Source organism: Blennius ocellaris, assembly GCF_963422515.1.
Source record: "Blennius ocellaris genome assembly, chromosome: 6".
Lineage (NCBI taxonomy): Eukaryota > Metazoa > Chordata > Actinopteri > Blenniiformes > Blenniidae > Blennius > Blennius ocellaris.
In genome coordinates this window covers 5600348-5623568 of record NC_137655.1, presented here as the reverse complement: position 1 = coordinate 5623568, position 23221 = coordinate 5600348, and the positions used below count along the sequence as shown (strand labels likewise).

Genomic DNA, 23221 nt, shown 5'->3' with positions numbered 1-23221 from the left:
TCCTGAGAAGTCAAGCGTCGGGGTGTCAAATGCCCTTTTCTCGGTGCCTTGAATCGCTCTCCTTCCTCCTGACTCAGTTACGTCGAGCGGACTGCGCCTGCTGCGAGCTGAGCACAACAACTGGAGGACCAACCTTCCCCCCCCCTCCCCGCAGCGGTCTCCCCGTTTTACACGTCCACTGCTCGCTGCTCCCCCAGTAAGTCCACCAACCCCCACCCCCGGACCGGAGCAGGCCGTCCGCGGCTCCGCCCGGGGGAGCCCGTTTGTTTCAGCCGCGGCGAGTCGGGTCAGGCTATGTGCTGGAGGCGAGACACACCGAGATGTTGACACCGCTTCACATCGTGGCAAAGCGGGCCTCCAAACACAGATAATTTGACACCATTTTTAGGAAGCATAAACAATTTGGTGGCTGTGGGCTCTCGGCGGGGATCGTTTCGTTTTGCTGGGGTCTAGAATATAGATCAGTAAATAGACGAAGCTGGTGGCTCCATGTTCTTTAGCACTGCAAACTGTTGGTGGGGGATTTGTTTCTACATTTCTATATAGATTCGATTATTTTTGTTCGAGTGTACAGACAAGAGCCTGCATGGGGCTGATAGCTTCACATGACATCAAGAAGACACGGGAGAGTCAATGTTAAAAAGATTTGCCTGTATGTAGATTCCAAACATGAAGCATAGACTCAAATCTGCAGCTCATCTGCTTCCACAAGTGCAGACCTGAAAAAAAAAAAACGTCTAACCATTCTGATTAAAAAATAAAAAACAGGACAAAACTAACAGCTTTACGTATATATCTGTGCACGAGTCCCTCCTGGAGCAACAATGACCCGAATCTGAGCTCCATTTCTGGTTCTTTAATCCCACCTGGCAGCTGAAAGTGTGCCTGAGGGCAGAGTGCAGCAGGATTACACAATGTGCCCCTCTTTTTGTGGTTGTAGTCACATTCGGACTTGTATTTGCAGCCGAAGTTGCTTCACAGTTAACGTTGGCTCTTTTAAATAAACCTACACAATGTAAACCAAAAAAAAGGTAGAAATCAGACTTTGATTGCAGTTTCTTTGTTCGGCAACATATTTTGACAGCTTATTGTGACGCTTGCACGCCGACGACTTAACGGAATCTCCGTCCCTCTCATTCCACAGAGCAGAATGAACGTGGGCGTGGCACACAGCGAGGTGAACCCCAACACCCGGGTGATGAACAGCCGGGGCATCTGGCTGACCTACGCCCTCGGTGTCGGGATCCTTCACATCGTGCTGCTGAGCATCCCCTTCTTCAGCGTGCCGGTGGTGTGGACCTTGACCAACGTCATCCACAACTTCGTAAGTGGGCCTCCTCCGCGCGTGGCCGCCGTGAACGGCAGAGGTTGCCACTGGCGGTTCAAAACCATCCCAAGACTGCACGCATGTCGAGTGCTAACAGGCCCCTTGCTTGCGTGGTCGAGACATGCTTCGATTCGGAGAGGGCCGGGGCCTCGTGACCTGTTCGAATAACGAACAAAACGGCAACGGCTCGACCTCTCCTTGTTTATTTTTCACTTGAGTCGCCGGGCGTGAGCTCATTGAGCAGAGCGAGGGAGAGAAGTGGTGTAATCGCAGCCAATACGGAACGGCTATTAACAGTAACGGCTAAGGTCAACTGTAGTCCATTGTTTTCCCCCACAATACAGCGGCAGTGTGCTGATTGGGTCTTGGCTTCATGTCAGCGTTCCGGCTTCATTGCTTTCCCCTCTGTAACGGCTCGGGCTGAATTCCTGGGTTTTGACATAGAGGCATGTAATTGGATATTAGTGTCAAGCCTAAGATAGGCAAATGGATTTGTAAGAGAAGAGCTTATTCTAAGTTCGTTTTTTTTTTTGGCTACTGATTTTGTGTTTATCAACGTTATAAGCGTCTGAAGTACTAGAAAGGAGCCGTCTGGTGTTGTAACTGAAAGTGTTTATAGTGGTTGAAGTCAAAAGTGTAAAGGAAACACGAGCTTCAATGCTTCAACAGGAATAAGACACACATACAAAGGGCTCGCGTTCTGTGTGTGTGTGTATACTTGAACCAGCTCACTATTGTACACTATCGTCATTACACACAGCACAATGAAACATTGAAGTTTCAAGAAAAGAAAGAATACAACACGAATATAGAAATTGCAACAATAATCAGATGTTCTAAACAATACCAGGATATTATGTATGGGGGAGGTTGGGGGGGGGGGGGGGGGGGGGTGAAGGGCCGGTTGTTAGTCGTGTACAGGTTATGATGCAACCCATCGCAATATGATCGCACTCTGGAAGCAACTGGGATATTTTGGGGGAAATGCATGTCGTCTCAATCTGAACAGAAAGACAATTTTAATGAAGCGTTCTGGTGCAAAATACAGTGAAGCATCCCTGAAAGCTTCTCCTAATGCTGTTGCATTAAGGCCACATGGTTTTGAGGCCAGTTTGATGAAGAACAATGAGGTTGTTATCGTTCATTGCAGCATTTTTTTTTTTTACGTCTTGTTTTCGTTTAATTTTTTCACAATTTGCTCAGTGGTTTGGCAGCCGGATTGGAGCCTCTCGGGGAGTCGTTTTTGGCTCACTGACTTTTATGTTGGACACCCCCTGATCTGACTTGTATGAAAAGAGTTCTGCTTTTCACTGCTATTGGTTTCTTCAAGCTACTGGTTGATGTGCGACAAGTCATATGTGCTGTCTCTTGCTGTATAACCTTATTATGGTTTAGCCAGTTTGCAAAATACCCATCCATGTTGTCCCCATCTGCCAATCGTTTCACAAACAAGAATTTCCCCCAGAGATTAATGGTATTGCAGTTATATTCTAATACCAATGTAATTTAAAAAAAAAATAAAAACCTCATGTTTCTGTTATACAGATTGGACTCTTGAAGAATACGCGTCTCGTGATGCAGGTGAAAGTTTAGACTTGAAATGGGTCACACGTTGCCTCAAGGCTCAATTCTTGAGAGTTTTTTTTTGTGGAAATTCTTCGACAATAATTCTTCACTTGATTCTGTGGAAAAACTCTGTCATGTGCAGATGTCGATGCCTTCAGAGTGACAGTAGTCCCAGGTTCAGTCTCAGCTCCAGGGCCTTCCTGAGACAAGTTTGCAAGATAAATCCAGCTTTTCGGTTTAAAAAAAAATCCATTCATGGTTTTTTTTAAAGATTTGATAACACTTTCACTGAAAAAAAAAGCCTTTATATTAACTCTGTGACACAAAAATTATGAGCTTTCAATTGAAAATTTTGCGTAAACAGGATCTAAGTCTGCCAATTCATAATCTCACAGCAATGCTGTCACCGTTATCATAGTGATGGGGAGATATGAGAGTTTAATCCAGCAACCGCTCCTCATTTTATACCACTTTTATTTTCCTGTGGAGCTCACGGAGTCTTATTGAGGTCATCTGGTCTGGGTGTTCAGTCATAAATCCACGGAGCAGGTTCTGTGCACTTTGACTGCTGGCGGAGGTTTACGTACCAAAACCCCGGAACCCCGTCACTTTTTCAACAGGAGGCCTGTTGTGTTTATCCACGTCACTTTGAGAGGTTTTTTTGTTTGTTTTTTAAAGGTTTTGTTTTTAGCTGAAGCCGCTTTACTGTTAAACCCAGACTCGAGACTTTTCTATTTACTAAAGCTTACGGTTAGGGCTGTTTCAAGACACTGCCATTGATGAAGCTGGTGTCAAATTACAAACACTTGCCGATGCATGTCAGTAAACTGGGAAAAACATTTTATATTGTATTTTATCTTATATTATTTATCTTGTATCTTATCTGGTTTTATCTTGCTCTACGACTTTTATACTTATAACGTCGGGACATGTCCCTCTGTCCCGTGCTTCAAATGTCTCCTTGAAAGATTAAATATTTATTCATGTTGAGACTGACTGTATGCATGAATTGCCCCTTGTGAGAGTAAATTAATTAATCTGAACTGAACTCATTTGAACTGTAAAACTAGATTATAAATCTATTACACATAAATTGCAAAAATATTGAACTTTTTTTGAGTTATTCATTGTCCTTTTAAGTTCTACATCATGAAAAGTGGAAAAATACAGTATTGCTCCATATTAAAATGTGATTTTTCTTTTTCTTTTTTAACTTCTCTGTCATAATGATCAAGATTAACATGAAAAGCGTTGAAACCCTTCAGTTCATCGCCGTAATAACGGACCTTGTTCGTCTGTGTCCGTCCCCCCTCAGGGAATGTACGTCTTCATGCACGCAGTCAAAGGGACGCCGTTCGAGACGCCGGACCAGGGCAAGGCCCGCCTCCTCACCCACTGGGAGCAGCTGGACTACGGCGTGCAGTTCACCTCGTCCAGGAAGTTCTTCACCATCTCCCCGATCATTCTGTGCGTATAAAAAAATGCGTATACAATATAATACCAGTGTTGGCAGTGCAGGTTCAGTCCTAATGGACCACTTGTTAGGACTGAACCTGCACTGCCAACACTGATATTATTTTTTACTATAGTATGTTTATTGTACTTTTATTCTACACTTTGCCCCCCCATCATAGTTTATTTTCCTTGTATTTCATCTTACTGTATATTTTGCTCCCCTTAGAACTTATTATACTTTATTATAGTTATTTTTTTAGTCCTATTTTTTTTTATCTACTTATTATTACTCTTACTGTAAATATTTTTGGCCCTTAGAGTTCTTGATAGTCATTGTATATAAGATACCTCTATCCTTACTTAACTGTCTTTCCTACTCATGAGTCCTTAAGAGCAGAATGTAACAAGTACATTTCTCCTTTGTGAGATCAATAAGGGCTTATCTTATCTTATCGCCGACACTGTCCTTTCTCCCCCGACAGGTACTTCCTGGCCAGTTTCTACACGAAGTACGACACGGCGCACTTCGTCATCAACACGGCGTCCCTCCTGAGCGTGCTCATCCCCAAGCTGCCACAGCTGCACGGCGTGCGGATCTTCGGCATCAACAAGTATTAAAAGCTCCCTCGCCCCCCCCCCCCCCCCCCCCCCCCCCCCCGCCCCCCCCGGCGTCGTGGTTCCCAGTGGGACTCAACCGAGACTTTTGGCGGGTTGGGGCTCGTGAACTCGGTTCCGGCCGAGGAACACTTTTTTTGGGGGGGGGAATTTTTTTTTTGAGTGCAATTGGATCGACCCGTTATTGAGCGTGTAAAGAGGTTTTTTAGTGGCGGAGTGATCTGGACGACGACGACGACGACAACGGGGAAACGCAAAGAGTCCATCCCGCCAACGCGTGCACAAGTCGCCCAGCGTGTTCCAACCAAACTGATTTTAAACTTTAGACAAGCGGGAGCCGCGTGCAGACGACAGGACGCCATACGCATTTACTAACTTATGTGAGATATTTAACGATGTATTTAGTGAGCCTCGCGCCGACCTGGGCTGGCCCAGGGCATCAGTGGGGTGGTGGTGGGGGGGGGGGGGGGAGGGGGGGCTTCGGCTTTTGACATTCTCTCCCTTTTTTTTTTCTTCAGCCTCGATTCACACGGTGACAGATTGTGAGCGTTTCTCGCCACACAGATTACTCCAGATGTATTTTTCCAAGACGTTTACTTTGTTGGGGGGGGGGGGGGGGGTCGGAGCTTGGGGACGGGCTCCGGGTTCCTTGGTACAGTCTCATTTTGTAGCGGGTGTCAAAACCACAAGTCATTCTTTTGATTTCCTCCGTGTGCGAATCACTTTAATTTAATGCCAAGCAGGCCCTTTTCACGTTTTTTGTTTTTGTCCCGTCTGTTGGACACTAATACTCCTTTGACATAGGAAAGCGGAGCGTCGTCGCCAGGTTCAAGTGTTTACCGAGGGACGCCTGCACACCTGTAGCTGCTCTTTCTTTAGATCACAACTTTTTTTGCTATAATCGAGGCAGCTAGTCCTGCTTTGTTCGGCCACAGCTCGTTGTACTTTATTTCTTGTTCTTAATCTTATTAAAAAATGTTTGTGCCCTCCAAACCGCCGCGTTCAGGCCTTTCACTGACGTTTGCATGTTCTTCCTGAGCAAACTTCTCGATTGTGTTGAGAGTGGACTGCTGACGTGTTCAGGGTTTTACCAACAGTGATCAGCTGCAGCATGCCACAACCCAAATTGTTAGTGTCTTTTTGCTTTAATATTTGAGCTTGCAAATACCTGCTCTTAATTTATTCCTGCTTCTTATAAAATGATCAACCTTTTGTCATGCAAGATTCTGTCGATTGTAGTTTAGTGAAACATGAATTTGCTGACAATTACACTTCAGTTTTACCACACGTGCATAACTAATGTATATTGTGCAGCTCCGAATCTATACACGTAATGCTAAAGGACGACCCTATTTGTCAACGACTGCCTTTAAAAGGCGAGAAGTGTGGTATTTGAGATTTTCCATAACCTAGAATAAACAGTTCCTGTATTTTAGATGTGAAGCTCAAATACTACAAAGAAACTAGGCCTGCTAATATAACTTATTCAGCTTTTAGCACGTTTTTTTTCTTGTACGTTAAGATGTTTTGGCTACCATGATAGCGTCTTTCTTCAAACAACAACCTCTTCAAACACACACTCTTAATGGAAGCGTCACCTTGAATAAAAACTTTATTCTCACCATAGTTTGTAAAACAATGAGATCTGCCAAAGTAACCTTCATTCTTCCCTTCCTTTTAAAAATCTTTTTGCATATTAGAAGTGTGAAGTTCCTCGCACTCCTTGCTCGCCACTCCCCTGTAGACCTCGAAGCGATGGTTCAGATCCCTCCGCGTGTGGATCTTGAACTTGGTCCCCAGAGCCCCGTCGGTAGACGCCGTCCCGTAGAAAACCCGACCGACCCGCGAGTGAACCAGCGCCATGGCGCACATGACGCAAGGCTCCCTGGTCACGTAGAGGTCGTAGCCCGTGCATATGTACGGCTGGGAGCCCCGGTCCGAATCCGGGGCGTCCCGAGTTCCGGTCGGAGTAAACCGACAAGCTGCGTAGCCGTCAAAAGCGTAGCAGCCGCCGCCCTGGCCCCGAGCCACCAGGTCGACGCAGACCATGACCGCGTGATGCAGAGGGTGGTCGCGCCGGCAGTCGTGACCCACCGCCACCACCTCGTCGGTCGCGGGGTCGACGGCGACCGCCCCGACGGCCTCCATGCCCAGCTCCCTCGCGGCCTTGGCCGCCGCCACGGCGGACGCCATGTGCGTGTACATGGCGGCCTTTTGGCGGGGGCTGAAGGACTCGCCTCGCAGGGCCACCGTCACCCGCTTGTCCTCGTGGAACGCCGTGGGCCAGTGTCGGCTGGCGAGCTCGAACTGCGGCCGGGTCAAAGCGGGACGCGCGGGAACCCTCGCCACGAAGGGCTCGCCCAGTCCTTCGCGTCCGACGGCCCCCGGGGGCAGCAGCGCGTCGATGGCGGCGTCCTTCGCGCCCGGCGCCTCGCTGACGAGACACACGAGGACTTCCAGAGGGTGGGGGCTCCCCGGGTCCTTGCACGCCCGCACCCTCTTGACGTGCTGGAGGCCGTCAAGAGGGTAGAGGCCGCTCAGCTCCCTGACCAGCCGGGACGTCTCCTTCTTGTCGACGACGGGCACGGCGAACGCGTCCACCAGCTCCACGTCCCGCGACTGCTCGTCCGACAGCACGGGATGGGCCACCCAGGAGTGGGCGTGGCACGCCGAGCCTTTCCGGCGCTTCGTCCGCGGCTCCATCCCTCTGGTGTCCTCCTGTCAGCACATCGGGACGCAGAGGGGAAAAAAATTGGCTTATTGAATACAAGTGCAGACATAAAACTTTTTAAATGAAGTGTGCATCAATTTCATGTTAACAAGCCTGATGGTCTCACAAGAAACTGTTGAAATCAACTCAAAGTCTTAAAACTGTCGTTGACTTTTGTACATTTTTGCATTTCAATGATTTGTCTCCGTCGACCCTTCAGGAAAGGTTGTAGATGTTCTTTTGTGATCAGAACAACGACAAACGCGTCCAGAAACACACTTTCGCCGGCTTCAGAATAAAACATATTGGACATCAGGCGGGGATCCACCTGACTTACATGAGCGCAACGCCCCAAAAATACACTCCCGCAATGTCACTTCAGTCGTTTTCTCTGAATTGAAGATCTTTTATTATGATCAGTTATTCAAGCTGTGATTTATGTAAAAAGCAATAGGCTGATCCTTTGACATTCACATTGAAGCAACACATGCATGCCTGTAATAAAAAAAATTTTTAAATCAGTGCCATCTACTGGTCAAACCACGTATTGCAAAGCTTAAAGATGCAGTTTGCCACTTTGTCATTAAGTGACTGTTGGGATATTGTAGAGTCCAGACTAGTCAAATTTTGATTTTAGCAATAATCTAATCAGATAATGATGTGTTCACTTGATAAGTGTTACCATCAGTAGATCAACCTGCACCCACCACAGAGACGTCTTTCAAAACATTTAGTAGTGCATGTTCTTGCTTTATTCAAGGTTTCCACCAAGCATACATATTATTGTGACAATACAAAGCAAAATTCATCCCATCACCACAACGATGCCGTTGATAAGTTATTTTCAGTAAACAAAGTATAAACCAACTATTCCTTTTTTTACATTAATATATTCCTGAAATTAAGGTTCAGGAAAAGTCTTATTTAAAAGGGTGTTATTGAAATGCTGTATGATATGACTCCTTTAAGATCTCACACTCAATGTATGCACCATTTGTTTTCTCAGTTCAGAAGACAGAACTTAAAACCTTTGAATGAAATAACCAACACCTGTTAACTTTCGTTGTTTCGTGACAAAAATGAGATATACATTTACAATTGTGGTACATTTTCATAGCGCAACCATGAATGCAGTTCTCTACAACAACATCCAGAAAGGTAATGACAGGAAGTGAGGATACAGATTGATATTTGAAGAGAAATGTTCTTCTATGCAATATGCTGTGACGTCTTCGCAGTCTTTCACTTTCTTCCCAGCATGAGCTTTGCCTTCATAACTTTAGGAATGTGCCGTATGGTCAGTGACACCCTGGTGCCCCGGGTCAGGGTGTCCCCCGCCACGGCCTCGGCGGGGGACAAGTTCACCACCTTATCGGTGAGGGCGTCCTGGTCACGGCCCCGAATGCCGTGAAGGAGGCGCTGGTACATGTCGTCCTGCAGGACCAGGAGGCTGCGCGGCCTCACCAGCAGGGAGAACTGGTAGCGGCTCTCCTCCGTCTGCGGCGCGGCGCCTTCCGAGCCGCCGACGGGCGCGTAGAAGTCCAGCAGGGTGTGGGAGCCCAGGCTGACGGTGGTGACGGTGGGGTGGTAGAGCGGGCCGTCCTCGTGGGGCATAATCCCCTCTCCTTGTCTGTACTCGTTCACCAACACGTGGTTGGCCGTTTTCCCGCAGAAGGCGCCGAGGGAGGAGATCTTCTCGCAGTGCTTCAGGAGCCAGTCGGGGATCCTCTCAGCCACCATGCCCTTGGGATGGGGGAGTCCCCCCCAGTTCTGCAGCCTCCTCCCCGACAGCTGGGTCCATTTGGTTTTGGGAGACTTGTAGACCTGCTGCAGCAGGTACGACTCCTCTTCCTCGGATATGAAATCTGGGATGTAATAGACTGTCGGCGGGGCGTCAGTTAGGACAAACTGCCTCAGCTCCTCCACAATACTAGAAGGGTGCTCCATGCCTCCTTCAGGAAACATGAAATGCTTATTAAAACCCCATATTGTCCAGCTACAGTCACTTTTGATAGCATATACAAATCCTATTAAAACCTAAAGAAAATATTAATTCGAATGTGCAAAGCAAGCTTTTAAAGCTGCACTCCGCTCTTCCTACTGCCATTTTAAATACACCAATAATGTACAGAAAGCACGTCAAACATATCCAATGATATCTTTGAAATGTGACAATGAATATATAATGATTGCGGATAAAATGCCAGTTTGCGACAAAAAGTCCCAAACAGCCAAAGAAAACGACTGATTCAATGATGCATCCATGGCTTTAGTAAAAGAGAACTTATAAAGAGTAAAAACGTTTCCAGTTCGATGTGACTGACTTGCTTTTCGTCATAGATACCAGCAAAATTACACACGTTTTCTCAATGTGTTTTCGAAAATGTGCAAAGAACAGCCAGTCAGCATTCTGATATATTTTCCCTCAGATCGAAGAGGAAGAAACAAAAACTCACTTCATTATTTCGGCTATCTCAGGATTTGAAGGTATCCAACGTTTTTACAAGTACTTATTAATATATAACACAATTTCGGTGCGCTGTCGTTAAATTCGACATTTCATACACCACGTGAAGGCAACACAGTTTATAACACGGAAATGCCTTTCAAACACGTTGCCCGTAGTGACAGCGGAACAGAACTGAATCAAGCATAAATACAAAACTGTAAGACTACAACAAGGTAACAAAAAATGTAGCTCACCTCTTCAGACATCGACACTTTGATACAAAAATGGGCTTCGACATGAAACACAAGCGGCTCGCCTGCACACACTCTGTGCAACTGATAAACATGTCCGTTGGAGAAAAGGGGCATCGAATTTTTATGACCTAGGATAAAATATTTCTACAACTAAAAAAAAAAAAAAAAAAAAAAATAGCTTCGTCTTGAAAAGTCTGCGGTAATTAGCGATTAGTTATACAGAATTGGCTAAGATTTTTTCCGGGTAATTAAAGTTGGCATCTCAAGGTGAAAACTTTGTGGAAGGACGGAATTATTTCCGTGTGACACACAGACACCGTTTTCAGGCATGTTAGAAGAAGTAATGTAAACGTTGTTTTTTCTGTATTTTTTTTTCCTGGATTATCTTTGGCTGCCCCAGGGTGCGCTTTGTGTCGTATGGTTTGTGAAGTAGAAATACTTTTATAATACTTTTTTAAAAATATATCTATATTGAGTGTTTTCAGGCGAGGGATGTGTCGGTCACCCTGAGTTAAATCTGTTTAAAGTCACCCGAGGTTCTCCTTCCATGTTCCTCTCGAAAGGAGCCTCTGTGTGGAGGCTCCTGCAGCACCGACACGCTCCTTCAGCACTGACAGCTTCCTCCTGCAGACAAGCGTGTTCATCCTCCAGGCTGGTTCTGGGCATCGAGACCAGCTGCGATGACACTGGAGCCGCTGTGGTGGACGAGTCCGGGGTCATCCTGGGAGAGTCGCTCCATTCACAGAAAGAGGTGCATCTGAGGTGGGTGGGGGTCTCTGGTGTTGTCGTCAAGACCACCTAACCTGAGACTTTTTCCTAAATTGATCAAACTGAGCAGATATCCAATATACTGGGTGATCTAATAGATTCTGTCAATGGTCCATATTTCTATTTTGTCAGAAGTTGCATGTAGTTGGCATTCAACCACAGTTTATTGTCAGCCAATCGGTCAGTTTTCATTGACGGTGTATTAACAGTACAACAGAGCAGACGATTCATCCTGTACCGATCGTTCGGTCTATATTTCGTCTCTCTTGTCAACCACAGGACCGGTGGCATCATCCCAACCGTCGCTCAGCAGCTGCACAGAGACCACATCGAGCGAGTGGTCCAGGAGGCGTTGCGGAGGAGCGGCGTGACGCCCTCGCGGCTCTCGGCCGTGGCCACCACGGTGAAGCCGGGCCTGGCTCTGAGCCTGGCCGTCGGGCTCCAGTTCAGCCAGACGTTCGTGAGGCGGCACAACAAGCCGTTCATCCCCATCCACCACATGGAAGCCCACGCCCTGACCGTCAGGATGCTGCAGCCCGTCGCCTTCCCCTTCCTCGTCCTGCTCGTCTCCGGCGGACACTCGCTGCTCGCGGTGGCTCGGGGAGTCGACGACTTTCTGCTCCTGGGCCAAACGATGGATGAAGCTCCGGGAGACATACTCGATAAAGTAAGACAAGAACATCAGACTATAGGTGTGGAGGTAGAATAAATTAGGAAAATGAAAACAGGAGAGGTAAACATTAATAGATGAGACTGGATAAAACTATAATACGTAATCAGAAAAAAAAGATCTTTTAACAAGTGTCCTTAAGTGCAGAATGTAACAAGTAAATTTCTCCTTCGTGAGATCAATAAAGGCTTATCTTATCTTATCTTATCTTATCTTATCTTATCTTATCTTATCTTATCTTATCTTATCTTTTTCCTCTCATTGGCATTTCAGCTGCTCCCTTCAGCAAAACATCCATCACCCTGTCACCTCCTACTGTGACTCCAACCATGTCCATGCTGTGCTTAGATATACAGAAATATAAATAAAGCAAAGTAAATAAAGTTGACAGATGAAACTATACTCAAAGTAGCTTCACAACAAAAAGTAACTAAAAGTAGGAGTTACCAAGCACCTTCTTTTGCATGCACGTGAACAATTTTCACACTCTTTCACTCACATTTTTCATTTATCAGCCTTATTTTTTTTTATTCTAACGAGAAGAGAGGATGACGAAGGAATGGTTGGATGTATGTACGTGCAAATGAAAATGAAGGGCTCTCCTGCGGACCGACAGGTAGCCAGACGTCTGTCCCTCGCCAGACACCCGCGCTGCTCCGCGCTGAGCGGCGGACAGGCCGTCGAGCTCCTGGCGAAGGACGGCGACAGGCTGAAGTTCCCCTTCACGACGCCCCTCCGACACGCCCGCGACTGCCGCTTCTCCTTCTCCGGACTGCGGACTCAAGTCACCAGGGAGATCGCGAGGAGGGAGGCCGAGGAAGGCATGAGAATCTCGAACGCGCGCTCTGCGGTGGTGACGGCGCGTTGTACGTACGTGTTTTTGGGTTGCAGGTGTACGGGAGGGGACGCTGCTCACGTGCGCGAGCGACATCGCGGCGGGCGCTCAGCACACCGTGGCCACTCACCTGGCAGGGCGCACGCACCGAGCCATCCTGTTCTGCAAGGAGAACAGCCTCCTGCCGCTCGACCGTCCCACTCTGGTGAGCCTGAGATTCACAATTCATCCCAAGTGGTGGGAAATAACACCTGCAGCGAGGCTCAGCTCGACTTTTGAGAGCCATGTGGAAACAACAGCCGATGATTGAGTGCAGTTGACGGGGCGTCTGAAATGATGTCATTGTTGTCTTCGGGGTTGTGTTGTCGGGTGTAGAGTAACAGCGGAGTCTCTCTTTGGTTTCCAGGTTCTTTCTGGAGGAGTCGCAAGCAACCAGTACATCCGCAAGGCGCTGTCGACCGTCGCCGACCTGACGGGGCTGCAGCTGCTCTGCCCGCCGGCCAAGTTCTGCACCGACAACGGAGCGATGATCGCCTGGTATGTTGTGGACACACAAAACACCTCTCAGAATACAAACAAATCAGAGTCGACACATAAGCGTAATGGAGGTTTGGTCGGTAAGAAGTCTTTTGAAATTGAAAGAAACAAAATATACCACGACAGTCAGCTTTTACACGTCGGTGACTGATCGGAAGGAAGTAAACGCTCGAGCAGGTGAAGATCTGGAAACATCTGTACGACACCACATCTGTGATCCGGTCTGTTCAACATGCAAGCGTTGATCTCAATACGGAATATTGGAGGAAGGGTAGGGTTAAATAAGATTTACTTCTTCCTACCCCCCTTTTAAGACTTTTAAGACTAATGCTATGGAATTATTTGTTTTGTGTCTATGTATTTTCATAAAAATATAGATTATATTTATTTACGTCGATTTATTTGTGTGTATTTTATCACGTGTGGAGGGACTTAATATTAAAAATCGAAATGAAAAACTTACACAGGCTTGTATTTCCGCTAGAAACACAAATTAATAAGTTTTGGGGGATATTTTTATGTGAATGAAAAAACGTATCCATTTGTATATTTTCAATCAGAATTCACTATCAAATGGCAGAAGCAGCGCCCATGTGTTTCGAATTTTAGAAAACGTTAAGAGATTTTTGCCACCAGAGCCACATAATAACTTTTCCCCTCTAAAAACACATCACAATAGTAAACCTCTTTAGATAATCTGAGAAAAAATATGGTAAGTTCTCTTATCTGAATGCAACAAATGTCTGCAAATAGAAATACTAAACGGAAGAATTACATTTTGTAGCCAGATTTGCATTAACACTGACGGTTGTTAGACAAAACACTTCTCGTTTTGAAATCTATAAAAAAATGCTAAGTCAATATTTACTGTAATTCCACACACGTAAGGTGCACAGACATTCAACAACGGGTCCCAATGTTTACCTATCGTGTCGTGATCACCAGTGGAACAGCCTTAAAAATGCACCCATCGTGTAATCCTGTATAATTATATATGACGTATATCATAAACCAGGAACGGAGTGGAGCGCCTGAGAGAAGGAAAAGGAATCCTGCCTCCCGACGCGGATGTCTGCTACCAGCCAAAGTGAGTGGACGGTGTCCGGAGAGGCTCTGGCGTGAAGTCTGAGCTCCGGCTCACGTGAAACATCTGCTTTTCAGGGCTCCTCTGGGCGTGGACGTCACGGCGGAGGTGAGAGCGGCAGGCATCAGGCTGCCCTCGGTCAAGATGGTGATCCCCACCTGACTCACTCCACCAGCACAAATTCTGTGTACATGCAACATTAACGGCTGAGCATGCTGCTATTTATTATAAAAAAAAATTCATGAAATGGATGAAAACATCATTGTGAGGGTCACAAAACTTTCTACTTTGACTAACACAACTGTGACTGTGTGTATCAACAACAGGGAGTTAATTTAGTCTCATTTAGATTGACGTTACCCGACGATCATCGCCTTTACGTCACAGGAGAGAGAAGTCATTGATTATGTTTAAGAAGGTTTTAAACGCCAAGGTCTTAATATTAGGTGACATGAGTCTGCGCATGTACAGTTGCTCGCATATCTTTCTGCAATGTGGAGAAAAATAAGCCCCCAAAAAACATCACATTCAAAGCAAAATAAGTGATTTACAAGAAAAGTTACGATAACCGCTTTATTAAAATAAACGTACAAATGAGAAAGTGCCCTATTAAGCATTTGAGAAATAAAAATGTGCACCTATTTTAAAAAAAAAACATGAATAAATTAAATTCAGTTTTATTTCTATAGCATCAAATTTAAAAAAAAAAAAAAGTATTTTGTATTTTTAAGGGGTATTTCATGTTTTCAGCCAATATATTGCCTGAATATATGAAATCATAGATAATTAGTGGAATTATTTCAATAAAAACTTCTTTAAAAAAAAGAAAGGATATTACTCAAAAATAAAATAACCAGTAGAGATATTAGGACTCATTTTACAGCAATTCCTGGGTTTGGGATTTGTCACATTTATCCACCAATATGGAGCGACACTGTATTACATGGACGGGGGTGAGACAGGGGCTCAAACTACCAACCTTCAGACCGGACGATGCCCCGCCACGTTTACATTTGCTCCCGTATGGCAAAAATTAAGTCAACAGCCCATGTATACAGTCTTATCAGTTACACATGAGAACGCCTCGGGCCAAAACAACTTTCACGGGTCTTTTTATTAGACATCCCATGGAGAAACGGCTCCCAGTGTGTCTGTTACATCCACTTTAATGTGTTAAGCTGTGCATCTGTGCAGATCCGTGGGCGGGAACTCCAGAGGGAAGCTGGAAACATTTGTTCTTGAAGATAAAGCTCATATTTAGTGGTTTTTTTTACACAAAGTAAACACGTTTTCACAGGCGGTGCAGATCACAAGCAGGAATGAATCTCCATTAAGACAATTCTTCTTTTTTAAAAATCATTCTTACAGATTCAACATTTTTAATCCAACAACAAAGAGATTTACAGAATTTCCATTACAAAATGTGGGAAACAGTGCAGATATGGAACCTGCAGGTGGCGGTAATGCAACTTTACGGACCATTAAACCCCCAAAAGAAGAAGAAGAAGAAAACGTGTCCATGATGCACAAACTTTAAACATTAAAACAAAAAAACTAACAGAGAAGAGAAAAAGATGTACACACGGTTCCCCACAGTGCTGTCTGTAGGGGAACCGGCGCTCTCTCAATGCATTCTGGGAAACATAAGAAAAACACATACTGACGTAGCAGCTGAGTGTTAGCTAGAAACGCTAACCGCTAATGTGTGGGTGGACCGTCCCTTTTAGAGTTGCCGTCTGTCCTCCCCTCCGTCATTACAAACGTCACTACAGCTCGTCGTGCTTATAAATGTCGTACTCCTTCACGCTGATCTTCCCGTCTCTGTCCTGGTCGTTCTTGCGGAATATATCCGCCATGATCTTCTCGTAGAAAGGGTCGTCTCGAGGCTTCCCGCCCTTTTCGTACTCCAGTTTCAAATACTCTCTCACCTGGAAACAATTCACTGCTTCAGAGTTCTCACAGACAAATGGATGAGCTTCCGGACGAGTATTTCATCATTTCATTAGGTCTCCGTCAATATAATACATTTAAAAAAAAATCAAAAATCTGATCCGTCTGAGTAATTCTCTTTGCTAAATTTAACATCACAACTGTCAGCGTTCATGAAGCTTCCCTCTCAAGTTCAATACATTTCATTTCTGAATTTAAATTTTAATTAAATTGTAAAGTTATTTAAACTGAATAAGTAAACATTGAACATTATACAACTGTGAACATTTGAAATTTTGAGTTGATATTTAATTTAATGTGGAATGACGTTTGAAATGAGGCGAGTTTATATAAATGTAATCAAGTTTCACTGAAACAGAATGAATTGGGTTAAAATAAATGACAGCTTTTAAATGACTGAAAAGAAATCAAGCTGAAATTTATAGTAAATCTAATTATCACCTGTTTCTACACGAAGCTTGAACCTGACTTTAGATCTATCTTGCAGAAACACTTAAGACGGTGCAGGAAATGTGTGTCTATTGGCCTCCACATGATGATCTCTCTCTCTCGATTTAAAAACCGCTCGAGGTTCCCTTTGAGTTTATTGTCGCTCGTAAGACAAACTTACCTCCTCCTTTGTCAGACTTTTGTCTTTATCGAGGTCCATATTTTGGAAGGCCTCCAGGGTGCGCGGCCCCCGGGACACCACGAACACCTCCACCTCAAAGACCACCGAGGCGTTGGGCGGGACGGGACCTTGAGTCAAAAGTCGACAGAGGGTTTTTTTTTTTTTTAAGCACACGAACATTTGAGGATAAATGTGCTTTTTAGTTGTGTTCTCTCCGAGTGATGGCTTCAGCGACGGCTTCCTGAGGAGCCGGTGAAACGGCTGCGAAACCACAATAGAGACGTGTAGAACAAGGTACCCAGTGATTTGGGCTCATTCAACATCCAGAGAGGGAAGCGAGTCAGGAGACAAAACGTCAGGTTACCTTGATTCTTACAATACTTCTGTAAGCATGTCACTTCAATATATATATATATATATATATATATGACACACTTCAAAAAGTATTGTTATAAATCAATCCCGTCATATATACGTGGCATGCTTACAAATGTATTGTCACAGATGCACAGTTGGTCTAAAGCTGCGGTCTGCAAGACAATGGAAAGCTTAAAAAACTTTATTATCTTTATTTTATTTGCCCATTGTACTTTCTTTCTTTTTAAAAAAAAAAATAATAACTTATCTCATGGCTGAAAATAGCTGAACAAAGATAAAGCAGCTAAATGGACTGATATTACATTAACAACAAAAATAGGGTAAGAAGAAAAAAAGCTAAAATGGTTAAAAAATTAAAAAATTCTAAAATGCCTCAAATCGCTAAAAAAAAATAAGGAAAAGACTATTTTTAAATGCTTAATTGCCCAGAGTCTCAACAACTAAAACAACAAAAAATTTGGACTGAAACTAAAAAGTAAATAATTTAAAATAGATTAAATAAATCTAAAAAGTACAGCCTCATATAAAATTTTAAAAAGCAAAATGGCAAAGAGTCGATACAGTGAAAACAGCTAAAGCTACTAAAATGGCTTTAAAACAGATTTTTTTTTTTTTTTTTTTTTTAAACACACTAAAATAATAAATTATGTCTGGTGTTCTATATATTTAGTGGAAAGTTGCAAAAGTGGCTTTTGGTCATAAAGGTTGCAGACACCCTGGTCTAAAGGACAGGAGTCATGCCAGTCATGAAAGAGGTTTGGCTTCCATGCGTGGTCACTTAAAAAAAAATATATATATTTTTTTTTTTAATTCTGTCACATCATCCAGAGGTCTTTGTTTGGATGTTGACATGACATCCAGACAGGACCTCGTCTGGAAGACGTCATTTGCATCAGTGGAGACAACCAAAGCAGTCAAACCATTAGCGTCCACGTCTCCCGCCACCACCACCACCCCACCGAGCGCTGAGCAGGCAGGAATCACAAAGCAGGCGGCGGTTAGTTCATGCACAGGTGCAGAAAGCAGGAGAGTCGGTGACCTTTGAAGGTGCGTTCATGCTCACAGTAACATGCCGTGTGGACGGCGAGGGACGGCGAGGCCCTTCAGCCAACGTGCTGCAAGGGAAGGACAAGACGGCGTGAAGACGAGCACAACACAGTACAGTGACGAGAGGGAGACATTAAATACACAGTTCAGCACATGTCGTTTGTTCTCAGGTTTTGATGTTCGGGGTCCATTAAAGTGTTGCAGATAAAAAAATAAAAAAAAAAGACAAACTACCTCCTGCAAGACAATACTCACATGTGGTCCCACTTGGGTTGTCCTCATGAACTGGTTAAAATGAAATGCTTGCACTTTAAAGAGCCCACTCAGAGCTTTTATTTAACTAACTATTCTTTTTCTTTAATAAGAAAATAGGATTTATTTGTTTTTCTCGTTGTGGGGAAAATGTAGGATTTTGTTGAGCACCGTGCTGGATTTTATTAACATAATTATTCATTTTTAGAATCCAGCATGAATTCAAAATGTGGCTATTCAACAGGAAATTCTGATTTTTACTGAGCGGTTGACGAGGAGATTATCTAAAATGACACTTTAGGTGTTTTTGTGTTCCGTTTTTTTCATAAAAATTTTTTTAATGAATAAATCCTGGAGTGATTTGGAGAATTAAAATCCAGTAGAATGGGTCTGATTCTCTTTAAATCAGGTTTTCAGGTCCATGAAACCTGGATGTGTGTGTAAAGAGGCGTGTTTTCAAGACAAATGTCACGTCTCAAGAAATGAAAGTGTAAAATAAAGACTCCCAAGTCAAGTTTATAGTCTGAATCTGTTTGGAAGAATTCAAGTTTGGTTTGAAAAGTCTTTCAAGCTCTCAGAGTTTCAATCCAGTCCAGAGAGTCTGGGTGTGTTTGAGAGTTTGGTCACATGTCGCCATCATTTCCACTCTTTGTGGTTCATTAATCAATTCAGAAAATTCATATATTACAGGTTTCATAGGTTGCGGAAGTAGGGAAGACACTCAATCTGATAAGTGTTTCATTTTAAACGCTGAAATAAAAATCTCCATCTCTGCATTAAAGAGGCTGAATTTAAGACATGCCCATGAGTTCCAAACAGCAGATGTACAGTGCACACCGTTCTGCCGTTACCTTTGCCCTTGTCTCCAAAAGCCAGCTCGGGTGGAACTGTTATTTTCCGTTTCTCTCCAGGACACATGTCCATCATCCCAAGGTCGAGGCCCTTGATGACCTGACCCACACCCAGCACGAACCACTGGGGGTGCCCGTCTTTGTCTGACCGACTGCAACAGAAACAAAACAATCAGATGACCCTTAGGAACAAAGGTCAAATCAGATCAGGTTGAACTTTTAGTATCCCAACCTTATGATGGTAATCATTCAGGAATAACGCACAAGATTCATATAATGCAGAGTTAAAGCTTGATAATAAAGCATTTATTCAATCATAAACTACTTGTGGAGAATTCTACATGCAGACCAGGTTAAACTTCTTTCAGATTTGTCTTTTTCTTGGACAGACTGACCTGCAGTAGAACTGCGAGCCATCCTCGGCCAGGTAGCCGTCGTAGTGAGCGTTGATCAGGTCTCCTCTCTTGCTCCTCTGGCTGCACTCCTGCGGCAGGAACAGCACCTCAGTCTTCACCTCGGCGTGCGGCTGCACAGCGGAGGCCCGGACGGTCCGCAGGCCGAGCTGTGAGGACGCCAGCAGGCACAGCGTGCAGCTCAGGAACCTCCACATTGTCCAACTCTGCTTTCGTGGCAACTTGTGAAGAGTGACGGGGTTCGTCCTGGCGGAACTGATGCAAAGGAAAATGCAGTGATCCCTCAGTTTGGACTGTCAGGCGAAATGCGCTCGTGTTCGGTTGATCCCTTGTGATTGGTCGATCTGGTACTAAGCCCCGCCTCTGGCCACCGTCCATTGGTCCAGAGGATCCACGCTCTTCCTGACAGACAAAGAACAGGGATAAAATATCCTCGTGCACAACTTCTGAAAAGTTTTTATCTGACGATTTCGTTTTACTTTGAGAAAAAAAAGCGTTGTTTGGGCTCTTTTTGAGAAAATATACAGAGCCGGAAAAAACACATTTTCTTACTTTATATATTTTATTTTCATTGTGGCAATATTCATAAATGTAAAAGAAAAACTGTTATTAATTCTTGCACGGAATTCAATAAAACACATCCAATCAATCCACTCCCCAAGCAATTAACAGTGGGATTGATTTGGTTGTATAGGTTTTGAAATGATGAAAACTTACATTTTTGATATATCCATGTTTTGTTACATATGTGCACAGTATTGTTGTTTAATAATATCAACAAAAAAAAGGTTGAAATCTGATATTGTGAGTAAAACTTGAATAATAGCCTACTTCTGGGCCACCGTACCCATGCCATACAAGCTATAAATCAATAATGAAAACTGTTTTTACACAAACTCAATTTACACATAAAATAGAAACTGCAATTCAAAATTTAACAAACAAAGCCGTGCAACCATACCTGCCTCACCCTACAATTTATGAAAGGCTGCTGGGGGGGAATTCCATTCATAATGACGCCATTACAGGCGCGGCCATATTCGTTGGCCACAGCTATTTTTTACTCGCTGGGATTTCTCAAAGGACGATCAATCTACAATAATATTCGCTTGGTAGTTGACCATATTGATTACAATTATTTGATAACCAATATCGACTTCATACTTTTCTTTGATTTCAACAAGGCTTGTGACTCGGTTGAACACGAGTTTATCTTGAATATTTTGGGTTTGATAATACATTGTAAATTATGATGTTATATTAAGATATTAATAGTTGTTTTTCTCTCCCTGAGGGCAAAGACCCCTGATTAAAGATAGAAAGAGGCAGAAGACAAGGATGTCACATCTCTCCTCTATTGTTCATTGTAGCTACTGTTCTACTGGGTAGTTTGGAACAAAAATTTCAATATTGAAGGCATATATATCTATCAATGAACATCAGTTGATCATAAGTCAGCTTGCTGGAGAAGATACAACACTCTTTCTGAAAAGCAAAGACAAAAATCCCTTGGTCTTACAAACCATTGCTCTTTTCTTTAGGGCCTCCAGTTTACAGTTTTAAAAAAAGTGGTTGCAGACGTATAAGGTGTGTCTGAAGAAAAGAAAACCTCGTGACTGCCGTCACCTGATTGGACACATCAGAAAAGGTACAGTACAATATGTTTATTGATGCTCAGTCATAAGATCTGAGTGAAAAAATGCGCTGAGTGAGAGAGGTGGAGATAAAGTTGATTGAGATAAGTGTTTTGCCAGTGTGGGAATCGTTTTAATCTTATTTTATAAAGTTTTGGGAGGGGACGAAAAACAGGCAGCGCAGCATAAAATACTGTACAACAACCGCCAGGGGGCAATAAACACACGGAGACAAAACTTCAGAACATTACGTAAAAGTCTTTATTACTTTCAGATTGCTTGATTCTCTTCATACATTGCCTGGGCTCATTTACAAAGATAGAGAAACGTGTTTTTTGATGAGTATATTGACATTTGTGAATATGCCATTTGGATAAAAGTAAAATAAGATTAATGATATAAAACAGTTTTTTTTCTAACAGGGAAAGTCAATGAAGCCACATGTTCAAAGCAAAGGCAGAAGTGTTGTTCAATACAGGCAGAGATCACGGTGCAAATATCTTCATAACCGGTTAGAAAAAAGGGCAAGGCCAAAACAGATCAAATATCTTTTCAGGGTGTTCTTTACAGAAAGAGCAATTTATGGTGTTTTTTTTTTATCGTTGTAAGAAAACACGTCATGGGTAAAATCTGTGAATTATTTAAAAAAAAAATACTTATTTTACTTTGTTATTTATCACGTATCTAGCTGGGAAATTCCTAGTCTCTTTTTCCAGTCAACGTCACAAATAATGTACTTTTAAATAGCATAATTACTCCAGCAAGGATGGTATTTGTAACAATGTGAAATTTGTTCATAGGAATTGAAATGCAATATTTGGAAAAACAAAATTTGAAAAGTCATTCATCTGAGCCATCTGAGTTAAACTACTGATAAACCAGATGTTTGTGAATAAATCAGTCATGGTAAAATAAGAATTTGTTTCTATGCAAGATATCTTTATTATTCCATATGTGGTCCTTGTGCGGGGAGAAATTATGTTTTTAGATCAATGTTAAAGAGAGAAACATCTGTGTGTGGTAATACCAGTGTGGGAATCAACGTCCTTATTAATAGTCATTACTGGGAAAAACAATTAAGTAATACCATATTTTAAAAGCAGTGTCTCTCAGGGCACATTCGTCCCTCCTATCTCCTTTCCTATCTATTTTTCCTTGTGTTTAAGTGACTGCCATGATAAGGAACATCCGAATTCTCAATAAGCTAAGGAAAGGAGGCCCAGTGCTTCATTTAGGACCTCCTTTAGCATAGGAAACACTGATGCATCCTTACTTGCAGCAACAAATTTTGGGACCTGCTCATCTGAGGCTTTCAGGGAAACTCAGAATGACTCAATGCAGACCATGTTAAGCTACCGATGCAATAATCCTTCTTGAACAACTTTAAATAATCTAAAACTCATAGCCCAACTATGAATGTTATGCCGATGTTGTAAAATAAGCACAGTAAAGAAAATAAAATGCCGTGCAGCCTTTTCTCAGTTTGCATTGGTTTTTTATTCACCTGGTAGCCTCTTTTCCTTTTATTTGATTTCAGTTCAAAACTTGTGATATTCAACATTATAGCAGCGTTTAGATGCACAGGAGAAATGTTATAAATGCGGTTTTGTTAGTCCTTTTCCGGAAATGTGAAGGGTTCCCCCCCACCCCCACTACGGATGACGTCACTAATCTACGCCACCGTTGCATTATTAATACGTCACCAAGTGATAGTGTAGTCCGACGGTCACAACCATAGATATATATACGTAGATGTTTTATATCTATGGTCACAACAACATCATCGCCTTTCCTTAACTCCTTTGGGAAGCCTTCT

At 43.4% G+C, this 23221-nt stretch overlaps 5 protein-coding genes across 7 annotated transcripts; 2 read left to right on the top strand and 3 right to left on the bottom strand.

The window, feature by feature from the left end:
* The first annotated feature begins 114 nt into the window (after positions 1 to 114).
* On the top strand, positions 115 to 5464 carry ormdl1 (ORMDL sphingolipid biosynthesis regulator 1). The gene is made up of 4 exons (XM_080497775.1): positions 115 to 196; positions 1145 to 1324; positions 4209 to 4360; positions 4831 to 5464. The coding sequence occupies exons 2-4, from the start codon at positions 1151 to 1153 to the stop codon at positions 4964 to 4966; spliced, it is 462 nt and encodes a 153-aa protein (XP_080353901.1). The 5' UTR covers positions 115 to 196; positions 1145 to 1150; the 3' UTR covers positions 4967 to 5464.
* A 1176-nt stretch (positions 5465 to 6640) lies between these two features.
* adat3 (adenosine deaminase tRNA specific 3) lies at positions 6641 to 7666 on the bottom strand (the record flags this gene model as incomplete). Its single annotated transcript, XM_080498130.1, has 1 exon — positions 6641 to 7666. One exon carries the CDS (start codon positions 7664 to 7666, stop codon positions 6641 to 6643), a length of 1026 nt encoding a protein of 341 aa, XP_080354256.1.
* An 800-nt stretch (positions 7667 to 8466) lies between these two features.
* alkbh6 (alkB homolog 6) lies at positions 8467 to 10452 on the bottom strand. Its single transcript, XM_080497600.1, has 2 exons — positions 10377 to 10452; positions 8467 to 9625 (listed from the first exon to the last, which is right to left on the bottom strand). Exon 2 carries the CDS (start codon positions 9618 to 9620, stop codon positions 8916 to 8918), a length of 705 nt encoding a protein of 234 aa, XP_080353726.1. The 5' UTR covers positions 9621 to 9625; positions 10377 to 10452; the 3' UTR covers positions 8467 to 8915.
* A 256-nt stretch (positions 10453 to 10708) lies between these two features.
* On the top strand, positions 10709 to 14486 carry osgepl1 (O-sialoglycoprotein endopeptidase-like 1). 3 transcript variants are annotated; one of them, XM_080498223.1, is made up of 7 exons: positions 10709 to 11138; positions 11424 to 11811; positions 12431 to 12635; positions 12706 to 12854; positions 13056 to 13186; positions 14202 to 14273; positions 14348 to 14486. In XM_080498223.1, the coding sequence occupies exons 1-7, from the start codon at positions 10924 to 10926 to the stop codon at positions 14430 to 14432; spliced, it is 1245 nt and encodes a 414-aa protein (XP_080354349.1). In that variant the 5' UTR covers positions 10709 to 10923; the 3' UTR covers positions 14433 to 14486. The 3 variants fall into 3 exon arrangements, with proteins under 3 accessions (XP_080354349.1, XP_080354347.1, XP_080354348.1); XM_080498221.1 differs by having other exon boundaries at positions 12431 to 12854; XM_080498222.1 differs by lacking the exons at positions 14202 to 14273; positions 14348 to 14486 and adding an exon at positions 13313 to 13405 and having other exon boundaries at positions 12431 to 12854.
* Positions 14487 to 15365: 879 nt separating this feature from the next.
* Positions 15366 to 19982, bottom strand: fkbp7 (FKBP prolyl isomerase 7). Its single transcript, XM_080498237.1, has 4 exons — positions 19754 to 19982; positions 19359 to 19510; positions 16831 to 16958; positions 15366 to 16198 (listed from the first exon to the last, which is right to left on the bottom strand). Exons 1-4 carry the CDS (start codon positions 19966 to 19968, stop codon positions 16037 to 16039), a joined length of 657 nt encoding a protein of 218 aa, XP_080354363.1. The 5' UTR covers positions 19969 to 19982; the 3' UTR covers positions 15366 to 16036.
* Positions 19983 to 23221: the final 3239 nt, after the last annotated feature.